This window comes from Python bivittatus, unplaced genomic scaffold, assembly GCF_059951505.1.
Source record: "Python bivittatus isolate LINGU-HERP-01145 unplaced genomic scaffold, Pbiv_v1 ctg000100_np1212, whole genome shotgun sequence".
Classification (NCBI taxonomy): domain Eukaryota; kingdom Metazoa; phylum Chordata; class Lepidosauria; order Squamata; family Pythonidae; genus Python; species Python bivittatus.
In genome coordinates, this window is record NW_028277038.1 from 7,137,059 (window position 1) to 7,159,701 (window position 22,643).

Genomic DNA, 22,643 nt, shown 5'->3' on the forward strand with positions numbered 1-22,643 from the left:
TGCTTGGATAATCTCAGACTCTGGACGGATCCAGGACGCAACACCCAGAGCGACAGGTGCCCTGGGAGGAGTTAGAGGAGAAGAAAAACCTCACCCACCTTTCTTACAGCTTGGTCTCATTCAGGTGACCTGGGATGCGATCATCATTGGAATGAATGGGCCATGCTGCTGTATTAACCAGTTTTTTTCAAACTTGGCAACTTTAAGATGGGGGGACTTCAACTCCCAGAATTCTGGGAGTTGAAGTCCGCCCATCTTTAAGTTGCCAAGTTTGAAAAACACTGATCTAAATCTTCCTAAGACTGTAGTCTCAGGATGGAGATGTTGGATGAAGAAGGTTTTTCATCCACCATCTAACCATGTCCCTCATCAGCATCCATGAGGGCTGGCTGGGCTGAGGAGATGGTGATGGTGATGGCTGAGAACTGGGGAGGAACAGAATACGTGGGCCCTGCTCCCCTTTCCTTAGGCGCAAATTGAGGGATGATGTGAACCCCACACGACTGGGCAAGATCAGGGAAGGCAGAAGATCCCAAGAAGGTCTTGGTGGTGCTCATTAGGGGTTGAAAACCGAAGAGGAATTTCTCAACCCCTTTAAGAGCGAGTTCATTCCTTGGAACGATCTGAAATGCTTCTGCCCGGATTTCTGGCCACCTGGGCCAAGTGGTCATTTCCGAGATGAGAAACTCTGTTGATTGTTTAGGCCTCCTCTCCCATTCCTTTCCAAGCCTGTCCGAGATAACAAGCACGAATAAACGGGTGTTTTGGGTCCATTGCTGAAGAAGGCCTCCAGTTGGCCATCACCGCTGTTGGAGGAGCAGCTGTGGGGGACTTTTCCATCTCTGTTCTGAGGAGGCATCTGAGAAGGGGCTCCCTTTTTGGCCCTTGCAGGTGCCTCAGACCTAGATACCTGGGACTCTCTAGCGTGGAGGGAACCCTTGCCCCAAATGCCTGGGTCCTACACCATCCTAAGCTTTTGTGTGGTTTGTCTGGACTCATCTCATATACCATTTGAGGCAGTCTTGCTCCCTAAACCAGGGTTTAGGCTTTGATAGGTTGTTGGAACCTGTTTTGTTCATTTGGTAAACCATGGCAAGAAGTCTGCCATGCTGGTCCTTCCCAGCATGGCTTTAAAAAAACCTAAAAATCCAGCAGGCGGGTAGTTTTTGTGAGCAAATTGACGTGGTTGGCGATGCCCGGAAGTCTGGATTGCTGCGGTGAACACAGAAATCCAGAGTTCAGGTCCTTGACCATTCACTTACTGAAGGTAGGATAAAATCACTGCTATCTCACACCTCGTTCCAGATTTGCAACCTGAACTGCAACGAGGAAATCATGCCAGGAATGACTTGTTTAGTTGCATGCCACCATTGTTTTGGTCGTTCGCAACCCGTATGACCCAGCATTGCAAGCTAAGCCTGGACGGGCAGTGCATCAAAATCTTTGGTTCGGTTGTCCTACAAACCAGGCAGGGCTGGGTTTGTGGCAGCGTCAGCGAGGAGGAACAAAGTTGGAGTCCCGGATGTGTTGCTATTTTGAAAGAAGTCAGAATTCTCCGGCATTTTGCTGTAGAATCTAGCAAAATCGATCAACAGGGAACCGGGTCTGTCGTCGCTCCTATCTTCCCTGTAGCAAAAAACATCTCGCAAGTTTGTTTAGACAGGAATGTGACAAATAAAGGCTTTGTTTTTGCAGATAGCAAATAAAAAATAAATAAATGAGGAAGCCTACAGAGCAAGCCTGGCTAGCATCTTCCCCTGAACTTAATTGCATTAAAGATTTTCTATGCATCTTTAATAAGCAGCTGTTTGGTAACAGAGCATCATCAATCCTCTTAAGTAGAAAGGATTCCTTCCAGGAGCTTTTGTCTTGTTAAAATGCTTCTTGGTACTTTAAAATACATGGTATGATTTATTTTCCTCTCCCGGGTTAATCCTTAGTGCTGCTGAGTTTGCAAGCCCAGTCCATGTGATTATTTCATGGTTCCCTGGGTTTTCCAAGCCCAGAAGATTAGATCTTCAGTCCACCAGGGTTGACTTAACCATGGTAAACGTGGCCTGGAAACACCGCCATCAAGTGTCTGGCAGTTTCCTTTCAGCAAAATATTTTTTCAAGAAATGCTGGCTTGGACTTGAAGTCCCATCTAGAGGGCTTGGGTCAGAGAAAGCTGGTTTTACATTGTCTCCAGCAGTTAAATACTTACCTGAATTATAATACGTCTTTGGTTTTGTGGATTGCATATGAGTGAACCCAGCAGTGATGGCTTATTCAACAAACCATAGTTTTTGGGGTGGAAAAATCTATCTAGGATTAATACAGATTGTGAGCTGAGAACTTTTGAGTCTACAGACCAAATGTGAGTTCTACCTTATCCTCTGTTCATCTTTGCTTTGGTCTGCAGGTAGGAAACTGATGTCCCTCCAGATGTTGCTTAACTACAGGCCCCAGTAGTTTTCAGTTCATTTGCACCCGTGCTGGTAGGGCTGAGGGAAATGAAGTTCAGCAAAACTGGGAGAGCCACAAGTTCCTATCGCTGACCTAGGGCCTAAAAATAGGTTTTTATCACTAACCAGAGCTGGACTCAAGGAAGAGAAGAAGCAGCTGCTTGAGACTGGTATTTTTTGGCTCTCGTTCTTGAGTTACCAGATTGGAGTAGCTGTTGCTTACTTGCATTTCCACTCCTGTAAATTACAGGTAGTCCTCGACTTACAACCATTTGTTTAGTGACTGTTTGAAGTTACGACGGCACTGAAAAGTGACTTGCAACCAGTCCTCACACTTATGACTGTCACAACGTCCCTGTGGTCACATGATCAAAATTTGGTGCTTGGCAACTGGCATTTATTTATGATGGTTGCAGTGTCCCAGGGTCATGTGATTGCCATTTATGACCTTCCCAGCCAGCTTCTGACAAGCAAAGTCAATGGGGGAAGCCGGATTTGCTTAATGACTGCTGCAAAAAATGTCACGAAGCCTTGCTTAATGACCGCACTGCTTAAATTTCCCGGTCGCTGTTGTGGTCATAATTCGAGGACTACCTGTAGTGATGGCCAGGAAACCAAATGCTTCTTTGTGTAAATTCCTCTGTATCTTTGATCTAGCTCATTGTCTCAGGAATCGGCCATTTTGCTTGCTCTGGACTCTTCGTGGCTGGTACATATTCCTTCCACGCCTGAAGGTCTTGCTGTGAGCTGTTCTCCTCCAACACATCTGCTCTCTGGGTACTTCCTGCTGACAGCTGGCAAGTTACAAGTGCACTCCATTTTTCCTCCCACTGACAGGTCTTGTGCTGTGAATATTAAAAAGAAGGCTGCTTTTCAGGGCCCATCAAATAGAAAGAACTGTAGCTCAGTGATAAAGCAGTTCTGCATCCCCAAAATCCCTGGGTTCCATCCTCCCTTCCCCAGATGTGGTTGGGACGCTGGGAACCAGTCTCCCAGGCATCATAGAGAACGTATGGTAGATGAACCAACGGTGTAAGATGTCGTCCCATGTTCCTCTGAAAAAAAACTCATTGTTAAGCATGGTTTTGTGACCAATTCATCTTTCAGGTTGCACTAAACCATAGTTGGTTTTATTATGAGTTGTTTGACGTACCAGAGAGATCTGATCTGTCGTTCTCACTAAGCCACCCTCCCTTGGTCTCCAGCTCTCCAGATTCCCAGCCGATCCCCGTGGAGGTTGGATATTGTCCAAGGGCACCAAGTTGGAGAAGGCTTTACTGAATCATGCTGGGTTTCACTGCAGTCTTCCAGTATCCCATGCTGTGTGTTAGTGGGGAAGCAGACCAGTCCTCTGTCTGACCTTCCATACGTTGGTATCGTTGTTGGGGAGAAGTGATGTGGAGGGAAGAGAAGAAATGAGGACTTAGCAAAACAGGCCTTTTCAGCAGATTGGATTCGCCCATCAACCTCTGTTAAAAATTGTTCTAGCTCTGCTTTCTTGAACAAGACTTCATTGTTAGTTCATCTATCACCGTAAGCTGTAAATCACAGTTTACAAACCATGGTAGTCCTGTTCAGATATCATCCTGAGCAGAAACAACAAACCGTATCGTGAATGGAATCTTACTAGGGGTGTACGCCAAATCAGTTGTTGGTTCAATTTGGATTGTTGATCTAGTTCAGTTTGATTTGGGGAAGAAAAAAGTTGATGAACCAAGGGAAGGAAAGCTGACATGGAGGTGTCTTCTGATCGAATTCCTTAATGAAATCTTTGTACAACTCAACATAGTGTGTTAGTTTATGACTCAATCAAGTGAACGGGGTTGGTCACGAGATGTTAACCTGGCCCTCACTGAGGTTAAAATTAACCAAGATTGGAATGTGGTGCAAACATAGCCGCTGAGTCTTGAACTTGGTTAGAGCCAATCCAGAAACTCTGCAGATCGAGAAACTCTGTTTGAGCAACATTGAGTAAGTTGTGGATAAGTAATGGAGTTACCGGCAGGCTAGTGAAATGCAAATGGTTCTTATTTGCTTCAAGCTTTTTAGTTGATTATCTTCAACATTTTTACTGAAAAAGATGGATTTGATCATTCACAGAAAATTAGCACTGGCTTCTATGTTTTATTTTTAAAGATATTCATACTAGACTTGGGGCGGTATCAACCCCCTGCCCTCCCATTGGAACAAATAGGGGGAGATTAAGGCTCTCTTACCTCCAAACCAATTTCCCTGTTAATTCTGAACCTCCTGTGCTTGCAATTTCCTTCCTTCCTTCCTTCCTTCCTTCCTTCCTTCCTTCCTTCCTTCCTTCCTTCCTTCCTCAAATTTATACACCTCCCATCTCGCTATATAAGTCAACCTCTATGCCACTTTCTGCATAGAGGAAGTGAAGGTCTTGAAGGATGGAGACAAATCTAAAAGCAAGCCATCCTCAAACCCAGAACAGCACTGTGTAGAAATTGCAACAAGTAACACAAAAATAAAGAATACATTCAAAGCTTTGGGGTAGAGAGAGATTTTTGCAGAAATTGAAAGCATGCCACATTAGTGCGTACCCAGTGAGCATTACAAAGAAGCAAAGGGCGCATAGGGCCACATAGAAGATCCCCTTCAATTTAACTACCATGTGACAACTCTGTAGGCCTCTTCCAAAATTTAACCCATCACCTTAAGTTCCCAACATAATAGGCAGCCTCTAGCCAACATCGCCTTATCCCCAAAAGCTAAACAAGGTTGGACCTGGTTACATTTGGATGGGAGAGGATCACAACATCCCAGAGTTGTAGGCTAGTTTGGGGAGTTGGAAAAAAAACTCCGTTTTGGGGGAAAGACCACGGTGAATGACTTCCCGTGACCAAGAAAACTATGTGGACCATTTTCTGGATTCAGCAGGAGACCAGCTCAGTTATGGACTTGGACATAGTAGGAACGGTGACCTGCTAGTCACGCACAGCTTTCCACACAGGCCACAAGAATCTGGGTCTGATTCTGGGAGGTTCTCCAGAAATACAGAAGATTTGGAAATCATTTGCAAGGTCCCTGATTTGCATCAAGCGTTTCCTCTCTGGTGGATGGAGACCCTTGTTCTGAAGATGCATGGTTGGCCTTGACTGTGTTCCCCCTGAAACGCTAGAGAACACCGAGTCATGCTCCAAAGGCAGATTTTTGGGAGTGTTGACGCTCGTAGGATTGTGAAAGCGGTGCGTAGGAACCTGTTCTTGGACAATGAGGACAAGTTGAGTTGCTTCACCCTCTTCTTTCAGCTTTCATCTGCAGGGAGTGTTGACACACTCTGTTTACCGGCTTGACGACATTGCCCCAGGAGGCCCAGAGCTTTCCCATTTGCCGGTCTCGGGTGAGCATGGACGGGAGAGTGGGAGGCCCTTTTATCATCCAACAATGACTTCTTTACGGGGCCCAAAGCAGCCACAACCAATGAGAAGAAACATAAAGAAAAAAAATCACGGAGCCACTGTTTCTCTTCTGTAAATACTACGCTTCTGGTGGTAACCGGCTCGACCAAAGTGTGTCTGTCCCGAAGCAAGGGCCTTTGACCCTTGATTTTAGAAGCTTTGATTTAGAGCCAGGTTCCAGAACCAAACATTACTTTGAAGATCTTGTGGGCGATCTTGAAAGGGTGCTGGATGTAGTGGTGCACCGACCTGTTTGCCCAGCGCAGAAGCCCGAACCTGCTAAACCAACATTCTGGCTCAGTGCAAATGGTGACCTCGGCTAATGTGCTTTTCAAGCCTTGGTTTGGGTCTTAGTGGGTTGTGTGAGTCCAGGATCTTCAACAAAGCATGGTTAAGCACATTTTGCATGCTGTAGAGCACCCCTGGCCCTCTGCACCATGAACCTGTTTTTCTGTGGTGCTCTTGTCGACGGTTTTATGGCCGTTGTAAATTCTCTTTCTTCCTCCTCCCCCAGTTCTAGACTCGGCCCTTCGAGAAATTACTCTGTAGAGAAGAAAAACGCAGAGCAAACAAAGCTGTTCTTGGACCTTTTCTCGCCATTTTATCAGCCGCAACGGTTGATAATTGCACGTGAAAATGGCTAACCCCAGAACACCGATACAGAGCTTTTGCAGCAAAGCCTGGCTGCGTTCGTGCAGGAAGCCAGGGTTTCTTTTAGAACAAATGAGGGTTTGCAAACCGGAGCAGCTGCCTCCGCGTCATGGGATGAACCAAGAGGGGGTTGGGGTTCGCTTGGCTTGATGTGAGATCGGGGCAGGTGGGGTGTGTCTTCATGTCTTCGGTGGGTTTGATTTTCTGTGTGAACGGAGCGCGGGGATCAGTTCAAAACAAGCCATGGTTTAGCCCAAGGGAGGACCCCCAATCTTTGCTTGCTTTGTGCTTTCCCTTGGGGCCTTTGTTCAATTTTTGCCAGAGGGAGCTAGCTAGGAAAATTGCCATGGGGATGATAAGAGTGAAATAATTGGAACAAAGTGTGCTTTCTTTCCAGGAGGTTCAAACAGGAAATGACGGGGCTGCTCCATGGTTCGTACTGCAGGGACCTTAAACCCGCAGACTGGATCTCCCCCCCTCTTCCAGCCCCTCCCCAGATTAAAACTCTCCTTCTGCAGTTGGTAGTTTGCATTTTTCGCCTTGAGCTTCGGCCAAAGAGGAGCCGGCGGGCGTTCTTTGCTGAAGGTCACAGCCACCCTCCTCTGCGAGGAACGAATGCGCCCCACTGATTCCCCTTTGCCCTACCTGGCTCCTGGATGTCCCTCTACCTTTGGAGCGGCTGGCGGGGTCTCCTTTAGCTCCAGCCTACCCGATTGCACGCCCGCCCTTTTGCCCTGCGCTGTACTCCAGCAGCCCTGTTTCCTAACGGCTGGGTTGTTCTGGGGCTGAGTTCCCACATTGCACAAAGTTATGGCTTGTTTCACCACCCGGTGTGGAACAAACCAGGGTGGGGTGAGCTGGTCCAGCAAACGGAGCCAAGCGTCACAGCCCACAAAGGAGGTGGTTTTGCAGGGCACATCCAGCCAAACCCTTTTTGGGGAGATACGCATTGCTCAGCTGCTCCAAGAGTGATTTCTCGCAGGTTTATAAACTGTGTGAAAGCCTCTGAAGCAGCATTTCTCGACCTTAGCGACTTTAACATGGCTAGACGCCAGCTCCCAGAATTCCCCTGCAAGTGTGCTTAAGGGAGGGTGGACTTCATCTCCCAGAATTCCCTAGCCAGTGTGCTCTGAGACGTGTGGACTTCAGCGCCCAGAATTCCCCAGCCAGATCAAGGTCCTTTGTTAGCACGGGGTGCATAAATCTAGCATCTGCGGTTTTTGCAAACCATTGTTCATGATTTAGCATCATGGATGAATGCAGCCAGTGGCGGCTTGTTTAAGAAGCTGTGGCTAAGGGCACACTTAGCTTGGTATGCTCAGTTGCTGCCACAATGGTGGACGGATTCCACATCAGCAGTCGTTAGAAAAGAAGCAAATGTCAAGCTGTTTTCATGACAATGCGATGCGGTTCTGCGCCTGAGAACGGGGCCACGATTCCCATCGCCGAGTAGCGACAGGCGGGCTGCGAGGGGAGCGTATTCGAATGGTGCGATGCTCGGTTAAGTGCAAACTGTAAATTGATACCAGGTTGCGTTTCCATGCGACCCAAAAACTCGAGGGGAACGTGGAACTGAAAAAACTTAAATGAAAACAGTAGAAGTTTTTAAAAAGATGTTTTTCTCAGGGTGAGCTTACCTTGAGGAAAGATATTCAGAAGTTTGGGGGTTTTATTTTGCTTTCTGTAACTCCTCTGTGACTTTGTTAACCATAAATTTAAGTTATAAGTGTGTTCTTTTTATCCTTTACTATTTCATGAATATACCTATACAAATGTAGGCTTAACATTTTTTCATGGCCTCTTTCCCAACAAGCTGGAACCAATTGCCCCGTTTTCCATAGAAATATCACTTCGGAGGGTGCCCATTCGAATAATGCGACCATTTCGTGGGATTCCCGAACCGCGCTAATCGAGATCTCCCTGTCCTGTTTTGAAACCGTTTAAAAACCAACACGGCCAAGTTGCTAGTCCTTATGAGCACTCGTGGCGAAGAACAGAGGGAAGGCCGGGTTTTTCTGCTAGAGCATTAGCAAACGTGCTCAGAAGTTTAATTGCGTGTTTTGCTGTGTTTTTGCAAGCGGAGCGATTTGAGTTGTCTCTCTAGTTCTCTAAATAGTGGGCTTGGTGCCAAATTGGACCCGGGGCATTTCTGCTTGGGCATCCTGCCCAGTTGAACGCAAGGAGGCCCAGCCCTTGTTTAGCCTGCAGGAAGACGTGTCTTTTCACTCTCCAAATGCCTCTGCAAGTAGATTTCCACTTGGATGGTTTCATTTTAATTCTCCTTCTTTCCATTTTCTTCTGCACTGTGTTGGGAAAATTCGCCTCCGGGAGTTTTGCTTGTTTAGTTATTTCTTGGCATTTTTTTTTTAAAGCCATATACAGTATTTTTCTCTTTTTTGCAGTCGCCCTTAAAAAACGTGGCTTGTGCTTGCTTGAACATGAGTAGGGAGGGTTCATTTCCCCCCCATCCTCTGTTGCTGTAAAGAGAAGTTTATGTTTTTTTCTTAGTTTATGTACAAAGGAAATGCATTTGTATCTAGCCGCAATCCTCCGTCGACTCTTGGCAACTCCGGGAACGAGACAGGCATCAGAACCCCAAATCCTGAAACTTCCAACCCGTACGTGATGCTAAGCCATGGTTGGTCGAACCCAGACTATTGAATAAGCCACAATTAACTTGTAGTTTAAACAAAGGGTAAAAGCTTCAAAATCAAAACAACGAGGTTCTAGTTTTATCAAGATACGTATTTTGAATTTTGCAGAGCGCTTGGAATTAAGATACATCTTGAAAAACATCGGTTAGTCAAATGACTATCTATGAAATAGGAAATGTGAACCTATTCTATTATTTATATTACATACAATTTAAATTTATTAGAAGTCGGTGCATTTTTACCGACTCGGACTCCGGTAACCCAAGGATCGCTTCCGTCGCCGACTCGACAGCCTGTGTGACGTACCCATCGTCGCTCTGTCTCTCTTTTATTGTTTTTGTCGCAGTCTTCTTGTATAGCGACGCGGAAATGCTAGGAGGACAAATGTTGCAGGGGGAGAGGACTCCTTTTATTCTCTGTGTTGGGTTGAAAGACTTTGGGGTGGGGAAATTCAGGAAGAATCCGAGCAGGGGCCAAAGTCAGGGGAAATCTGCACGCCGAAAAGAATCTAGTTATAAATGAGCTCTCATCGCCGAGAGATGGAAGTAGAACGTGGGCAAAACTTTAATAGGTTTGCAGGAACATGCATAATTTAATCAGCGAGGAGCATTTGGAGATCTGCCAGTTGCTTCTTGCAACGTTGGAGTCAAAAATTAAGAATCGGAGATTGTTCAGTGAGTGGAAGAAGTGGGATGTTGGAGATTGGAGTCACGTTGAGTAGGAAGTCCATGGTTTAAGCATTTTTCCTTTCTTCTTGGTCTTTGTTTGGGGGAAAGGAATACATTTGGCCGAGTTGCAGATCGGCTGCTTAGTGCTTGAAGGTGCAATTAACGGCCTGCACGGGGCCCAAATGGTCATCATACTTGTGCGAATGCAGTTGACGTGTATCCAGGGTGGTGTTTTTCTTCCTTAATTTAAATAACCAGGAGGAGATACCGTGGTGCTTGGGAAGATCTTAACTTTCCATCCCGAGATCCTGCATTGAGATCCTATGTTGAGATCCTGTGCAGGTGAAAACACTTCCTATCTGCCTGCAAAATGCCCTTCCAGCAAATTTTCTCAAAGCTATGGAGTAAGGAAAGGTAGGCCTCCCTCTCTCCTCTCCTACAGGCCCTACTTTCTTTCCCGTGGGATCTATTTATATTTTAAATTAGGGATTTGTGTTTATTTAAATTTTAAACAACGGGTTGAACACGTTGCTTCCACTCAATTAAAATAAGTTGGCCCAAAGTCTAGCCGTGTGATTTTTGTTCTTTAAAGCATTCCTAGCCTGCATTTTAATCAGAAAGCTTCTCACAGGAGGTTAGAGAGAAATAAACATGCAACAGGGCCTTCTCGCAGTTTTGTAATTTTAGGAATGGCACGAGAGGAAGAGGGGAGGGGAGGGCAGAGGAAAAACGGTGGAGAGCATTCTTGGGTTTAAGAGGTGGTAGCTGAATAAGAAGTTCATGAATTGCCTCAGAAGAGGGTGAGAAGGCAGGAAAAGCAGAGGATTATGACATTTGCTGTACTTTGCACCTGCTTGCATAGTTCGGAGAAGGAGTGGTGTGTCTCCGTCTTCTTCCTAAGACATCCTTGTCTTCTCCACGATGGTCTCCAAGCAACGCAGCTCTGAGAAACATCCCAGACTGTTTCTAATCTTCTGGTGTCAGGATGGTGAAATATGGCATTCCTGCAGGGATAGATGAAAAGGCAGCTGTCACTGTAAGTCACGCTTATCCCTGAGAAAATTTGGCTTTTTATATTTTCTGGAGCTGGAGCCAAGGTATTTTGGGGTTGGGGGTATAGTCCGGTCACTCCCCCCCACAAAAAGGGAGAGTTTTCATTTTCTTTTCTTTCTTTCTTTCTTTCTTTCTTTCTTTCTTTCTTTCTTTCTTTCTTTCTTTCTATCTATCTATCTATCTATCTATCTATCTATCTATCTATCTATCTTTTGTTGGGAAAGAATTTTATACAGGATTAAAAACTACGGAAACTAAAGGAAAAATTAGAAGGAAGAAAAAGATAGGAAAAGATAAAAGAAAAGATGAGTAGCAGTAAAAGTCCAGGAAGGAGAGGAAAAAAGGAGGAAGAAAAAGAAAAATCTCTAAAGAAGCAACTTTTGATCTTCTACAAACACGGTTATTACCATTTCTGCCCTCCCAGATTCCATACCGCGGTTCCCTTCTTCCCATAAACAGCCCTTTTTAATCAACAGATCCCAAGATCATCACTTCAAAAAAGGGAGAGTTTTCACAAGGGGGGAAATCTTTTGTAAAATTAACTCATGAGGAATTGCGGGCATTGGGGTGTGGGGAAGATGTGGGTCCAGCGGGTACCACTTTCGCATCTCTATTACAAAATGCAGTAAATGTCAAGCAACGGTGCTCAGAAATGTGTGAGTTCTCTGTTTTGGAAAAGGCAGTATTTTCCACTCAGAGGATGCTGCGAGAGGTGTTACTATGGCAGAGATGCTGTGACATCTTACAATATCTTGTATGGTTCATATTATGGTAGTGAATTCATTAGTAATCCGGTGACTGTTGATAAGTACTGTATATAGATCTTCTTCCTTTGTTTCTTAGCTTGTATTTTTAGTTGGTCCTTTTAATTTCTTTAGCCTTTTCTTTTTTAAGATGAAAGAGGGTCTTGTTAGTTGTCTATGTGTAAATGAAAAAAGAAAAGCTAACAGAAAAAAAAATACAAAAAAATAGTTCAACCTTCAAATCACAGGGACCGGTTTTCAAGATTTCGTGATTATTCCCTACAACAATAAAGTGCTATTCCTGGAATCTCTGAGATATCTGTATTTCGACCTGATCTACCTCGGACGGGTGTGACCAATCTTGGAAACCTGTTCAGGTTGCTTTCCGTCCCATTTTATACGAAAGAAAATCAAGGCAGGGATTGCTTGAGATTCTTTCTCACCTGATCCTCTTCCTTGGGACTGTATAAATTTTTTCTGCAGATCTCCCTGAACAGCTTGTTTTGTTCCTTCCTTGTCCCCAAGGCTGGTCCTAAATTCCTTGATAGGGACATAAAAAGTGTGTGTGTGGCAAAAGAAGAAATAATGCACAAATGAAAGGCTGTGGAGTGAATGTGGGTTGGAGAGAACAATGAAGGGCCCATGAAAGAAATAGCTTGTGGTTTGGAAGGATACAGAGAATGAATGACGGCTGGAATAAATCTATGAAGGCATGAATGGATCAGGATGGATGGAGTGAATGGATGACCGTTGGTGCAGTCTTTAGAAAGGAAAAGAAGTGTTAAAAAGAAAAGGCAGTGTGTGAAGCAGTGTTTGGGTGTGCAAGCCAGGGGGGAGAGGGGGGAAATGGGGTTGGTATAAACTCCATTTATTTTTGTAGAATTATTTTTTTTAAAAGGAACAGTAAAAATTTTGAAAGAAAGAATAAGAATTTAAAAATTAAAGGAAGAATAGGAATTAAAAAAAGGAAAACTGAAAAAAGAGAAAATAGTACAGCTCCAAAGTGCAGAAAAGAAAAAGAGAGAGAAACTCGTGTAAAGAGAAACTTGTGTAAAGGGGACAAAAAAAAGAATTGACTTCCAACCCTCCTTGCAACAGATATAAGTAATAATATCCATCAAGTTCTTGCTCTAAATTTAACACATAACTTCCATTATTTCTATTAACCCGTATTGTTGCTAACCATCAAATCCATACAACGTAATTTCATTTCCCCCCCCCTGTTTGGTATAAACTGCATTTAGCCACAATTCTTTGCCTCCCCTGATCTCATGCCTTGAGTTTCTCCGACGTGCCCTTTTTTACTCTCTTCCTGCGCATTGCATCAAAACAGAACAGCCCGGTGGGTCTCTCTAGGCCAGGGACTTAAGCAGGCGCATTTCCAAGCGGGCACAATTTTGCCTCTCTTTCAAGAGCCATGAGTTTCCCCTCCTTAAACAACAAAAGTCTTGGAAAGGATGGCTTCTGATAGGACGTCTCCAAGGGACCAGCCCCGTCTGGTATGCCAAATGGGCCACTTTTTCATTCTGGGGGAGGAAAATCCCCGCCTTGGGTCCGCCAGCTGCTTTGTCATGGTGAGAATTTCTGCCTGGATCCTGTTTCCTTTCAGATCCTTGGTGTGGGTGTTCCCTGGGTTGTGCCTCTGGCCAGCCAGTGACGCCGAGAGCGCGCCTCCTTTGCACCGTCATGCTGAGCTGGGGCTCTGTGGATGATAACAGGAGGAAAAATGGAGAAGCCGCCTGTGCCTCTGTTTGTTTCTGCCTTCTTGGTGAAGAAGACCTGGAGGACTCCTTGGGGCAGACCACCCCACACATCTGCCTCTCGGCACCCCAAAACTCAAGCCTACCATCACTCTGCCTTTGCAGAATGGGTTATATTCTGCAAAGTGGCTGTAACAATAGATCCTGTAGGAAGGATCTGTTGGTTTCTACAGACTAAAATTTGCCATTTTCAGGAACTCTTCCAGATCTGGGAAAAATGAACAGGGGCAACAGCCGGTGTTCCCACAAGCTTGATTTTGACTTATTTTTAGGGCCGTCAAAAGTAAAAGAGGTGGGTTAAGACTCTGATGGGGTTGAACACACCTCTTTTACTTTAAAAGTAGCTTTTTTGATGCTTGGGAGATGTTTGTTGTTTGCTTCTTTGTTTAAGAACAAATCTGAGTTCTTTTCCAGCTGCAGAACGTTTGCCCGTTTGCGATTTCAGCCCAAGCTCAATCTGCAAGCTTTGTGCATTCAAGGATGCGGTTGGTTATCTGAATCTGCCTCTGGCATTGCTAGGGAAAAGAAGTTAAACGTTGGACTAGATACGAATGCGAAGGTTTCTGAGCTTAGAATGAGCCGTTGGAGCCGCAGGGCAGCAAAAGGATTGCCCATCATTCAAGGTTGTGTCCAGATGAAGCCCGTGATAAATCTTTGCCATGATCTTGGATTCTGGCCCAATTTTACACCCCACGCTAGCCAAACGAGCTGGGACTTGAGTTATGGTGGCTTAAGAGCTTCAGGATTTGGTGCAAAGTTAGCTATGAAGTTGCCTTAACATGTCCCCTGGCAGAATTGAACTTGCAGGGCAAGTTTGCTTTAGAAATCCATTCCTCTGGAATGGTATCTTTCCTCCAAGGGGGATCTGGAAGGTTAGTAACATATTCTTAGAATGTGGATAAATTGCTCAAGACAGTCATTATGGTTTTATGCTGGGGGGGGGGAGTGACATCATGCTAAGCCCACCCAGCAGACTCAGAGACATTCTTGGAGATCCTCAAGTCTTTGGTGAGCAGATCACGCAACATGAGCAGATGATGGATTAGAAAGAAAAGATCACAGTTGGGAAGGTTGAGGGAGGTAGAAGAAGTGGAGAACAATGAATCACCGGGATGGTTAGGTCAGAGATGTTACTGTCCTTGGAAGAGTTGCTAATTATTGCTAAAAGTAGGTCAGAATGGACCACCTGCGTCCAGGCACTCAGCAGACGTTGAACTTGGCTTGATGGCACCTCACTTTCTAACTAGCTAGGAAAGAGTTGGGAGGTGGTTTGTCACCACTTTCTTTCAAGATGCTTGAGCGCTGAGATGTCCATCTCGATACCCAGCTACAGCCTATATACTGATTTCTAAAAAAACTATTATGCGTATAGCCATGCAGCCTGATGTGCCAGGAAGAGATCAGGTTGTTTTAAGGAGTCTCGAAGGAGCGCCGTTCATGCCTCGTGGAGTTTGATGGGCCTTTTGGCCTCTGAATCCAGAGCACTCCATATGGACCCCAGTTTGATTTAATTTAATGCCATTTTTGTACCAGCTTACCCAGTCTTCTTCCCTGGCCCTGCTTTCCCCACTGGCGTGCGCGCGTGCATGTAGGTAAGATTTTTTATCCCGCCTTTCCTATTTTTATAAATAAGCCAGCGAACATACCTAATACTCTTTCTTCCTCCTGTGTTCCCCACAACAACAACCCTGTGAGGTGGGCTGGGCTGAGAGAGAAGGACTGGCCCAAAGTCACCCAACCAGCTTTCACGCCTAAGGCGGGACTAGAACTCACCGTCCCCTGCTTTCTAGCCTGAAAATTCCTGGAATATTCCCGGAAGGCGACCTTGGGGGGAAAAAAAGTTTTGCGCCCTGCTCCATTACCCGGTGCCGCCTAAACCATGCCAAGGAGCGGCCATTTTCCCCCTCTTTCTTAACAAAATAAGCTTGCAGTAGCCAAGGAAGAAAAGCTGCTGGTTAATACTTTTTCTGTCCTGCATATCTACGGCCGATTCATCCCTCTTCTCTTGCTCACCTTTCCAGGCGGCATCGCGGGAGGCATTGAAATCTGCATCACGTTCCCCACCGAATATGTGAAAACGCAACTGCAGCTTGACGAGAAGGCCAACCCGCCACGCTATAAAGGCATCGGTAAGATTGGGTTGGGCGGTTCAGTTTCTAGATCGGTCTGCTGGACCGCTGTTCGCTTACCCCAAACAAGCCAGAACTCAAACTAGCCCGTCTGATCCTTTTGAGGGAACTACGTAGTACCATCCGTATGTCAGAAGATGGTATGAGAACCTGGACTTGCAAGATTTCCCATTATTAGTGACCTCCCTTGCATGCATCTGGAATCTTTTCAACAATCTTTTTTTTTCCCCCCTAAAGGGAAAAAAAAAATTGAATTTTGGCCAATTTCTCAGCGATTTTAGTTCAACTTCTCACACTTTTCCCTCGGCAGCGTCTTTTCACCCTGTCTCCCAAGGTCTTTCTCACATACATTACACGGGTCTTCATTTTTACACATCTGTTTCCTTCTGTCTCTCTGTTTGACTTTCACCCCTTTGACCTGGTTGCTTTTCTATAATAATGCAGGTATTTTCCCTTATTCTTTTCTTTTTTATGCTCAGTGGATTGTGTCCGAGTGACGGTGCGGGATCATGGGGTCAAAGGGCTTTACCGAGGACTCAGCTCGTTGGTGTATGGTTCCATCCCGAAGGCTGCTGTGAGGTAAACATCTACTGGACACACCTTGGGGGAGTCAGGTCTGGTGTGAAGGCACAGGTGGGCAATGTGTGAGAGGCTGGCCTTAGGAGTGTGCAGAATCTTTTGAGTTGAAAACATTTCAAACATGAAAAGTTATTCCTACTGCTTCTAGATATGAGCCAGTTTCAAGTTTATCATTCATAGAACAGGTCAATCCAGAGTTCTCCCACCAGGTACAACTGACAAGGCCCAAATCATCATATTTTGAACACATGAAGCAAAGACCTAGTTCTCTGGAGAAGTCTATAATGCTGGGGAAGGTGGAAGGAAAGAGAAGAAGAGGACAACCAGCAGCAAGGGGGATGAACTCAATTATAGTGGCGAGAGATGCACTGTTGGAAGACCTGAAGGACCAGGTTGGGGACAGATGGTTGTGGAGAAAATTGACACTGACTTAGTCACACATAATCAGTTCAAACTCAAGACCCGTTCTGAGCTTTGGAAGTCAGAAGAAGCATTTCACAAGCAAAATGTTTTGCTTATCCCACAGTATAATCTTCTGGGCTAATATCCCCAGAAGAACCATGGCTGCCATTTCTCCCTCTCCCTCTTCCTCCTCTTTCTTCTCATTAGCCTTCAAAGACGTTTTATGGGTAGAAATGGAAACCATTTGAAAAGCTGTAATGGGAAGAAGGAAGAACCTTGAGGAACAGGAGGAAGAACCACAACCAAGACAACAGTCCGATAAAAGAAATCTGAGTCTGGGGCAGAAGTGTGATATGAGAAAGCGTCTCAGACAAGTTCCTCCTTAGTTCTCATGAAGATAAAGGCAGGGACCAGGGAAGCGTATTCAGACTTAGGAGATTCTGTTACTGTAACCTTATAATAAAAGTAGTATTAGCATTCTTATCTCCCCAGTCTGGTCTACCTTGAAGTGCTGACAAAAGCTGAAAATCGTGCCGCTGAAATCAAGCCATTTTACTGTCACATTTCGGGGACATAACAAACTTTGCTCCAAGCCTGGGAATTATTAACCCGGCTCTAAGTTATCCTCTGCTCTGCTTTTCTCTTTATGCACTGTATGAACTCAGCCTGCTGTGATTTTGTTTCTTTATGCCCTTCCTTTGCTCTTTACACTTAAAACAGGTTCTTTAGGCGTGTATAAAGCAGTGTTTCTCAACCTTGGCAGCTTTAAGATGGGTGGACTTCAACTCCCAGAATTCCCCAGCCAGCTTGCTGGCTGGGGAATTCTGGGAGTTGAAGTCCACCCATCTTAAAGCTGCCAAGGTTGAGAAACACTGGTATAAAGTAACACAATAGTAGAAAACAAACACCTGATAACATCACCCAAAAGCAACATGGAAGAAAAAACTACTAAGTTAAACAGTGGATGCAAAATCAGCCTGATAAAATTCAGCAAGATTTACGGAACTGAGCCAAGCAATAAAAAGACACCAGCCAACGTGCTGGAGACATTCAAGATGGAAACAGAAATTATTTTTTGTCATATAAAAGAACCAATATACAGCTCATAAAAAGAAGTAATCAACGGGCATGACAGGATACATCCAATTATTGGATTCCATATTTGATCTGAGTATTTATTCTGTAATCTTACGGGATCTTATCCTCGTTATGTTTTCTAATAACATTCCATGTCTCATTAACATTTTTGGGGACTGCGTATCCCTTAATACATCTTATCTGATGTGTTAATTGTATTTGGAATTTGCTGGTCTGTGACCGTAATAAACATTTTATTCCTTTATGGGTTAATTTTGCCGAATGTAATTACTAAGCTGGGGTTTATAGCTTAGGGTGTTATATGTTGGTCTGTGGCTCTGGATGATGGCGACCTGATGGGAGAGGACGTCTTTTGCAAATTCCTGGTTTATGTTCCTGCCCTTCAGTCTAGAGATGGTTAAGATTTATTAGAGTAATCAAAATGGCTGGTCTGTGACCATAATATAAGGATTTGATTTAATGGGTTGTCTGTACTCAGCCAGTTGCGGTTTAATTCAGCAAGCCAGGCTTCAACAAATCTTAGCTTTGCTCAAGGATGTGGAATGGTTCATGGCCAAGGTTGAACTAACCTCTTTGGGGTGATCCCTTGAATCTTGTTTTAGCAGTAGCTGTTTTCGTTCAATTTTTTTTTTCCAAGAGGGCACAGAGGAATAATACCTCTTGCTGGCAGTATGTTATCTCCCTCTGTCTCTTCCCTCGCTCAAAGTTCAAACAGGCCAGATTTTCTGTGTCTATCTAACAATGATGGGAGGTGTGGAAAAGGGGTAATCAGGTTGCACCAAGAGGATTGATTTGAATCAAGTCAGGAGGGAAAGGGAATCTGTAGAAACGGGAGCTGTTGTTCTTGGGGGGATTTCGCCCCTGCATTCCCAAATGGGGGGGATGGAATTTTGTCCCGAGATTTCTGGGAGGGGGGGACAGAATTTGGCCCATTTCTAGGTAAGGGGATGGAAATTGGTCCCCGTATTCCCAAGTAGGGGAACCAAATTTGGTCCTCAGATTTCCTGGCGGGGGGACAGAATTTCATCCCCACATTCTAGGTGGGGGGGATGGAAATTGGTCCCCGTATTCCCAAGTGGGGGGATGGAATTTCATCTTGGCAAGCCAAAGGGGTCTCTCTCCCTTTTGATGGCAATAAATAAACAAGAGCAGTTCTTGAGTTCTATCAACTCTTTCTTGGACCTTTTGTGGCCTCTTCAATGTGGTTCTGGGTCTCTCAAACCTGGCAGGCCCAGATCCAAGATGGCAATGTGGCTCGACCCTTGCTCCCATGGTTCATCTTTGATCTCCCTGGAAAACCAGGACCAATCCACCAGGGTCCTGGACTCTCTGTGTCTGCTTCCCCACCTACTTTTTGCAGCCCTCAGGATAGTGTGACTGAAACCCAATATCACAATGGCTTCATCCGCTTGTTTAAAACTGTCTATCAGCAAAAAGAAGAGGGCAGATTTTATTGCTTGAAATGTTCTTTGACAATTGGCTGTTTGCAGCTCAGGGGTGATTTGAAAAAATAAACGAGGACGCTTTGCCTCTATTTGCAGAATGAAAAATGCACAGTGTGCAGGTCTGGTCTTTGATAGAAGACCTTCATCTTTCTACCTTGCTCTTTTTCCCTGCACAGATTTGGCATGTTTGAATTCCTGAGCAACCACATGAGAGATGCAGACGGGAAGCTGGACAGCACACGTGGCCTTCTCGCCGGTTTGGGGGCTGGTGTGGCTGAAGCCGTGGTGGTAGTCTGCCCCATGGAAACCATCAAGGTAAAAGCATTGAAAGAAACTGGACAGAGTGTTTGCGGAATCCTTGTGGAAGAGAGGAACATTGTTTGCATTCCCTAGGGCAATGTTGTCCAAACTTGGCCACTTTAAGATGAGTGGACTTCAACTCCCAGAATTCCCCAGCCAGCATGCCCTAGGAGGTAAGGGCCAGTTGGTAGGTGGGGCTAAAAGGAGCATGGGTAGGGCATCTCTTTCCCTATGTCTCCTTTCCCATGCATCAAGGCCTTTGCTTTTCTCAGTTCTTTCCTTTGGAGATACTGTGAAGAACCATCAACTTAAGAACCATCAACCATCAATTATGATAGTCAGGGAGAACTCAGAGTTGGAAGTTTCTCAGCAAAGGTGATGGGATCCCACCACTCCCCACCTCCTGGCTCTGAAGTCTGTTGCAATAGACAGTAGACCAGGCCATCTTTCCAAGGGCTGGATCTGACCTAGGATCTGGGTTGACACGTTATATGAAGCCACACTTGTTGACTAATCCACTATCAGCCAAGTTCAGCCAATACCCTACTCAGTAAAACCATGGTTTAGAAAACACAGTGCTGGGTTCACAGGGCACATTAAGCCAGAAGCTAGCAAACAAGCCACAAGATGGCTTAGCAAGAATCAGGCCAGAATCAGGCCCTTAAAATGCTTGAGTTTTTCTTTGAGAGAAAGCGAGAGAGAGAGAAAAAATGTGTGTGTGTGTTTGCGGGTTTGAAAGCTGAAGCTTTCATGAATAAAGGCTAGTTTTTGGTCATTTTGGATGCGGCAATCCATGAAGGAGAAACAGTTGGGTGCAAATACATGATTATATAAAACCCGTCACTGTTAATATGCAGAAAACATACTTGTGTTGGATTTTGCACAGTTGAATTGTGGGGAAAACTGGCCCGCTAACATTAAATGCCCCCTGGCGATAAATAGTAAGAACTGCAAGGGCACATTTCCTTCTCTCTTTGGTTGGGTTGTCTCTTTCGGTTGAGTAAGTCATACAACTAATAAAGAGCCTGTCTTCCATGGGTAATCCGCAGAAGTAGCTAGGAGGTGTGAATTCTCTTGTAAGATGCCAAGAATACCTTCAACTAGACCAGCTTTATCTTTAGTTCATCTTTATCTCTTGTTGGGTCCTGGGGAATGTTCTTTCAACTCTATCCAGGGCTGCAAGTCTGGTATGCAAAGTATCATCTCAAACCCTTCTCTGGAGTAACAACTCCTGATGTCTTCTCTGCTGCGATTCTTCTGCAGGTGAAGTTCATTCATGACCAGTGTTCCCCCCACCCAAAGTACCGAGGTTTCTTTCATGGAGTGCGGGAGATAGTTCGGGAACAAGGTAAGAAATGGAGATCACTGGTGGTGAGATGGTGTCTTTCTCCTTATTATAGGTGTATAGTTGGGAATTGGTTGTGTTTAAAGATCAGTGAACCAGGATGGAATAGTCTTATCTAGAACAAGCTGAATGTAATTTAGAAAGTAGCAAACATCCACCCATTTAATCCCAGAGTTCGGAGAATGGATGAGATGATTGTCACTCTTAGGAAATTCAAGAGCCAGAGTCATCCATGATTATTTGGGTGGGTGTCTCATCGTTCTACCATAGTGGATTCTGAATGGTGAACACCATCTAATCCCAAATATGATGCCTTCTGGATTCATTCATTAGACTTCCATTTCTTATCCATTACTGCTGTTTTGGGGTCTCGGTGAGTCATGGTACTATTTGAGATGTTGCGAGCTGTGGTGCTGCCAGCTGGAAAATTGGCAAAGCTGGTATAAATGTTCCTTTCCTTGGACCGTAGTTTGGAGAAGCTGACGCTCCTGGTCTCAACTTAGCCAGAAACAAAACTTGTTTGTGTGTCTGGCCAGGAGAGATTTAATTTTAGAATGCTGGATTTTCCCTCTTAACTCTTCTGCCTTCATCTTCCCCCACTTATAGGGTTAAAAGGAACCTATCAGGGTTTAACCGCCACAGTCCTCAAACAAGGTTCCAACCAAGCCATCCGCTTTTTTGTCATGACGGCTCTTAGGAACTGGTACAAAGGTAAGGAGTGCCCATCATTTTAAAACTATTTCCTGTCCCTTTTCCTCTGATACTCTACTTATATTACCCTCTAAGTCAGTGTTTCTCAACCTTGGCAACTTTACAATGTGTGGACTGCAACTCCCAGAATTCCCCAGCCAGCAAGGCTGGCTGGGGAATTCTGGGAGTTGAAGTCCACACATCGTAAAGTTGCCAAGGTTGAGAAACACTGCTCTAAGTCCTGAATAACATACTATTTTAACTTTTAAAAAGTTTTCTGGGGTCAGGCCACAATTAAAACACACTCAAATAGGATTTTGGATGTTTCTTTTGCTAATATGCGCCAAAGTCAACAACAGCTGTAGGAAGTTGGTTTGAGATGGGAGTATGGAAGACCTATTAAATCTCTCTTCCTCGGATAGCCAGTGCTATCCACATTGATAAGGTGAGAAGCAGTTTTTGAAATGGGGTGGAGGTCCATTCAGCCCATCTTCACAAAACCCAGTGGAGAAGAAGCTCTAAGGATCTTGAAGGGAATATTGTTCTAAAGTAGCGGAGACTGAAAAGTTTGTGCCGATGGCATTTTCTGATTTGAAGGGATGCTTAATCCCTTGTTAATTCTCCTTATACAAGTACAGTGGAACCTTGGGTTACGAACGCTTCTGTTAACGAGCTTTTCGGGTTACGACCAGCTCCAGCCGCAAAAATTTTGCCTCGGTTTGCGAACTCCACCTTGGGGGTACGAACAGGATACGCGGCCATCTTCCCTCCTGTGACACGGTCCGTGGCCATTTTTCCGCCCCTGACACGTGGTCCACGGCCATTTTCTGCCCCTGACACGTGGTCCGCGGCCATTTTTCCGCCCCTGACACGTGGTCCGCGGCCATTTTTCCGCCCCTGACATGTGGTCCGCGGCCATTTTTCCGCCCCTGACACGTGGTCGTAGGGAGGGGGACTCTCCCTCCAAGCAATAGCCGCCTCCCTGTCCTCCACACCAGAACGGATTAACGGTAATTACATTGAACCTTATAGGGAAATTTGCTTCGGGTTGCGACCAATTCGGGCTGCGACCAGAGTCACGGAACGAATTAAGTTCGTAACCCAAGGTACCACTGTAGTTCCCAGTTTAAGAACGAGTTCCGTTCCCAAGGTCTGTCCTTAAGTCAAATTTGTACGTAAGTCGGAACAGTATTATTGTATAATACTGTATAACTGGTATTGGGTAATGAACTCAAACTATTGTGTTTCTAATTGGGATGACTGTGT

General features: G+C 45.1%; 1 protein-coding gene across 1 annotated transcript in view; it reads left to right on the forward strand.

The window, feature by feature from the left end:
* SLC25A1 (solute carrier family 25 member 1) overlaps nucleotides 1-22,643 on the forward strand; it is a 28,464-nt gene that overhangs the window by 1,344 nt on the left and 4,477 nt on the right. Inside the window, exons 2-6 of the mRNA XM_088135390.1 lie at nucleotides 15,411-15,518; nucleotides 15,998-16,097; nucleotides 19,219-19,357; nucleotides 20,606-20,690; nucleotides 21,294-21,398. Coding sequence (XP_087991516.1) covers nucleotides 15,411-15,518; nucleotides 15,998-16,097; nucleotides 19,219-19,357; nucleotides 20,606-20,690; nucleotides 21,294-21,398 — 537 coding nt within the window. The remainder of the gene's footprint in view (nucleotides 1-15,410; nucleotides 15,519-15,997; nucleotides 16,098-19,218; nucleotides 19,358-20,605; nucleotides 20,691-21,293; nucleotides 21,399-22,643) is intronic.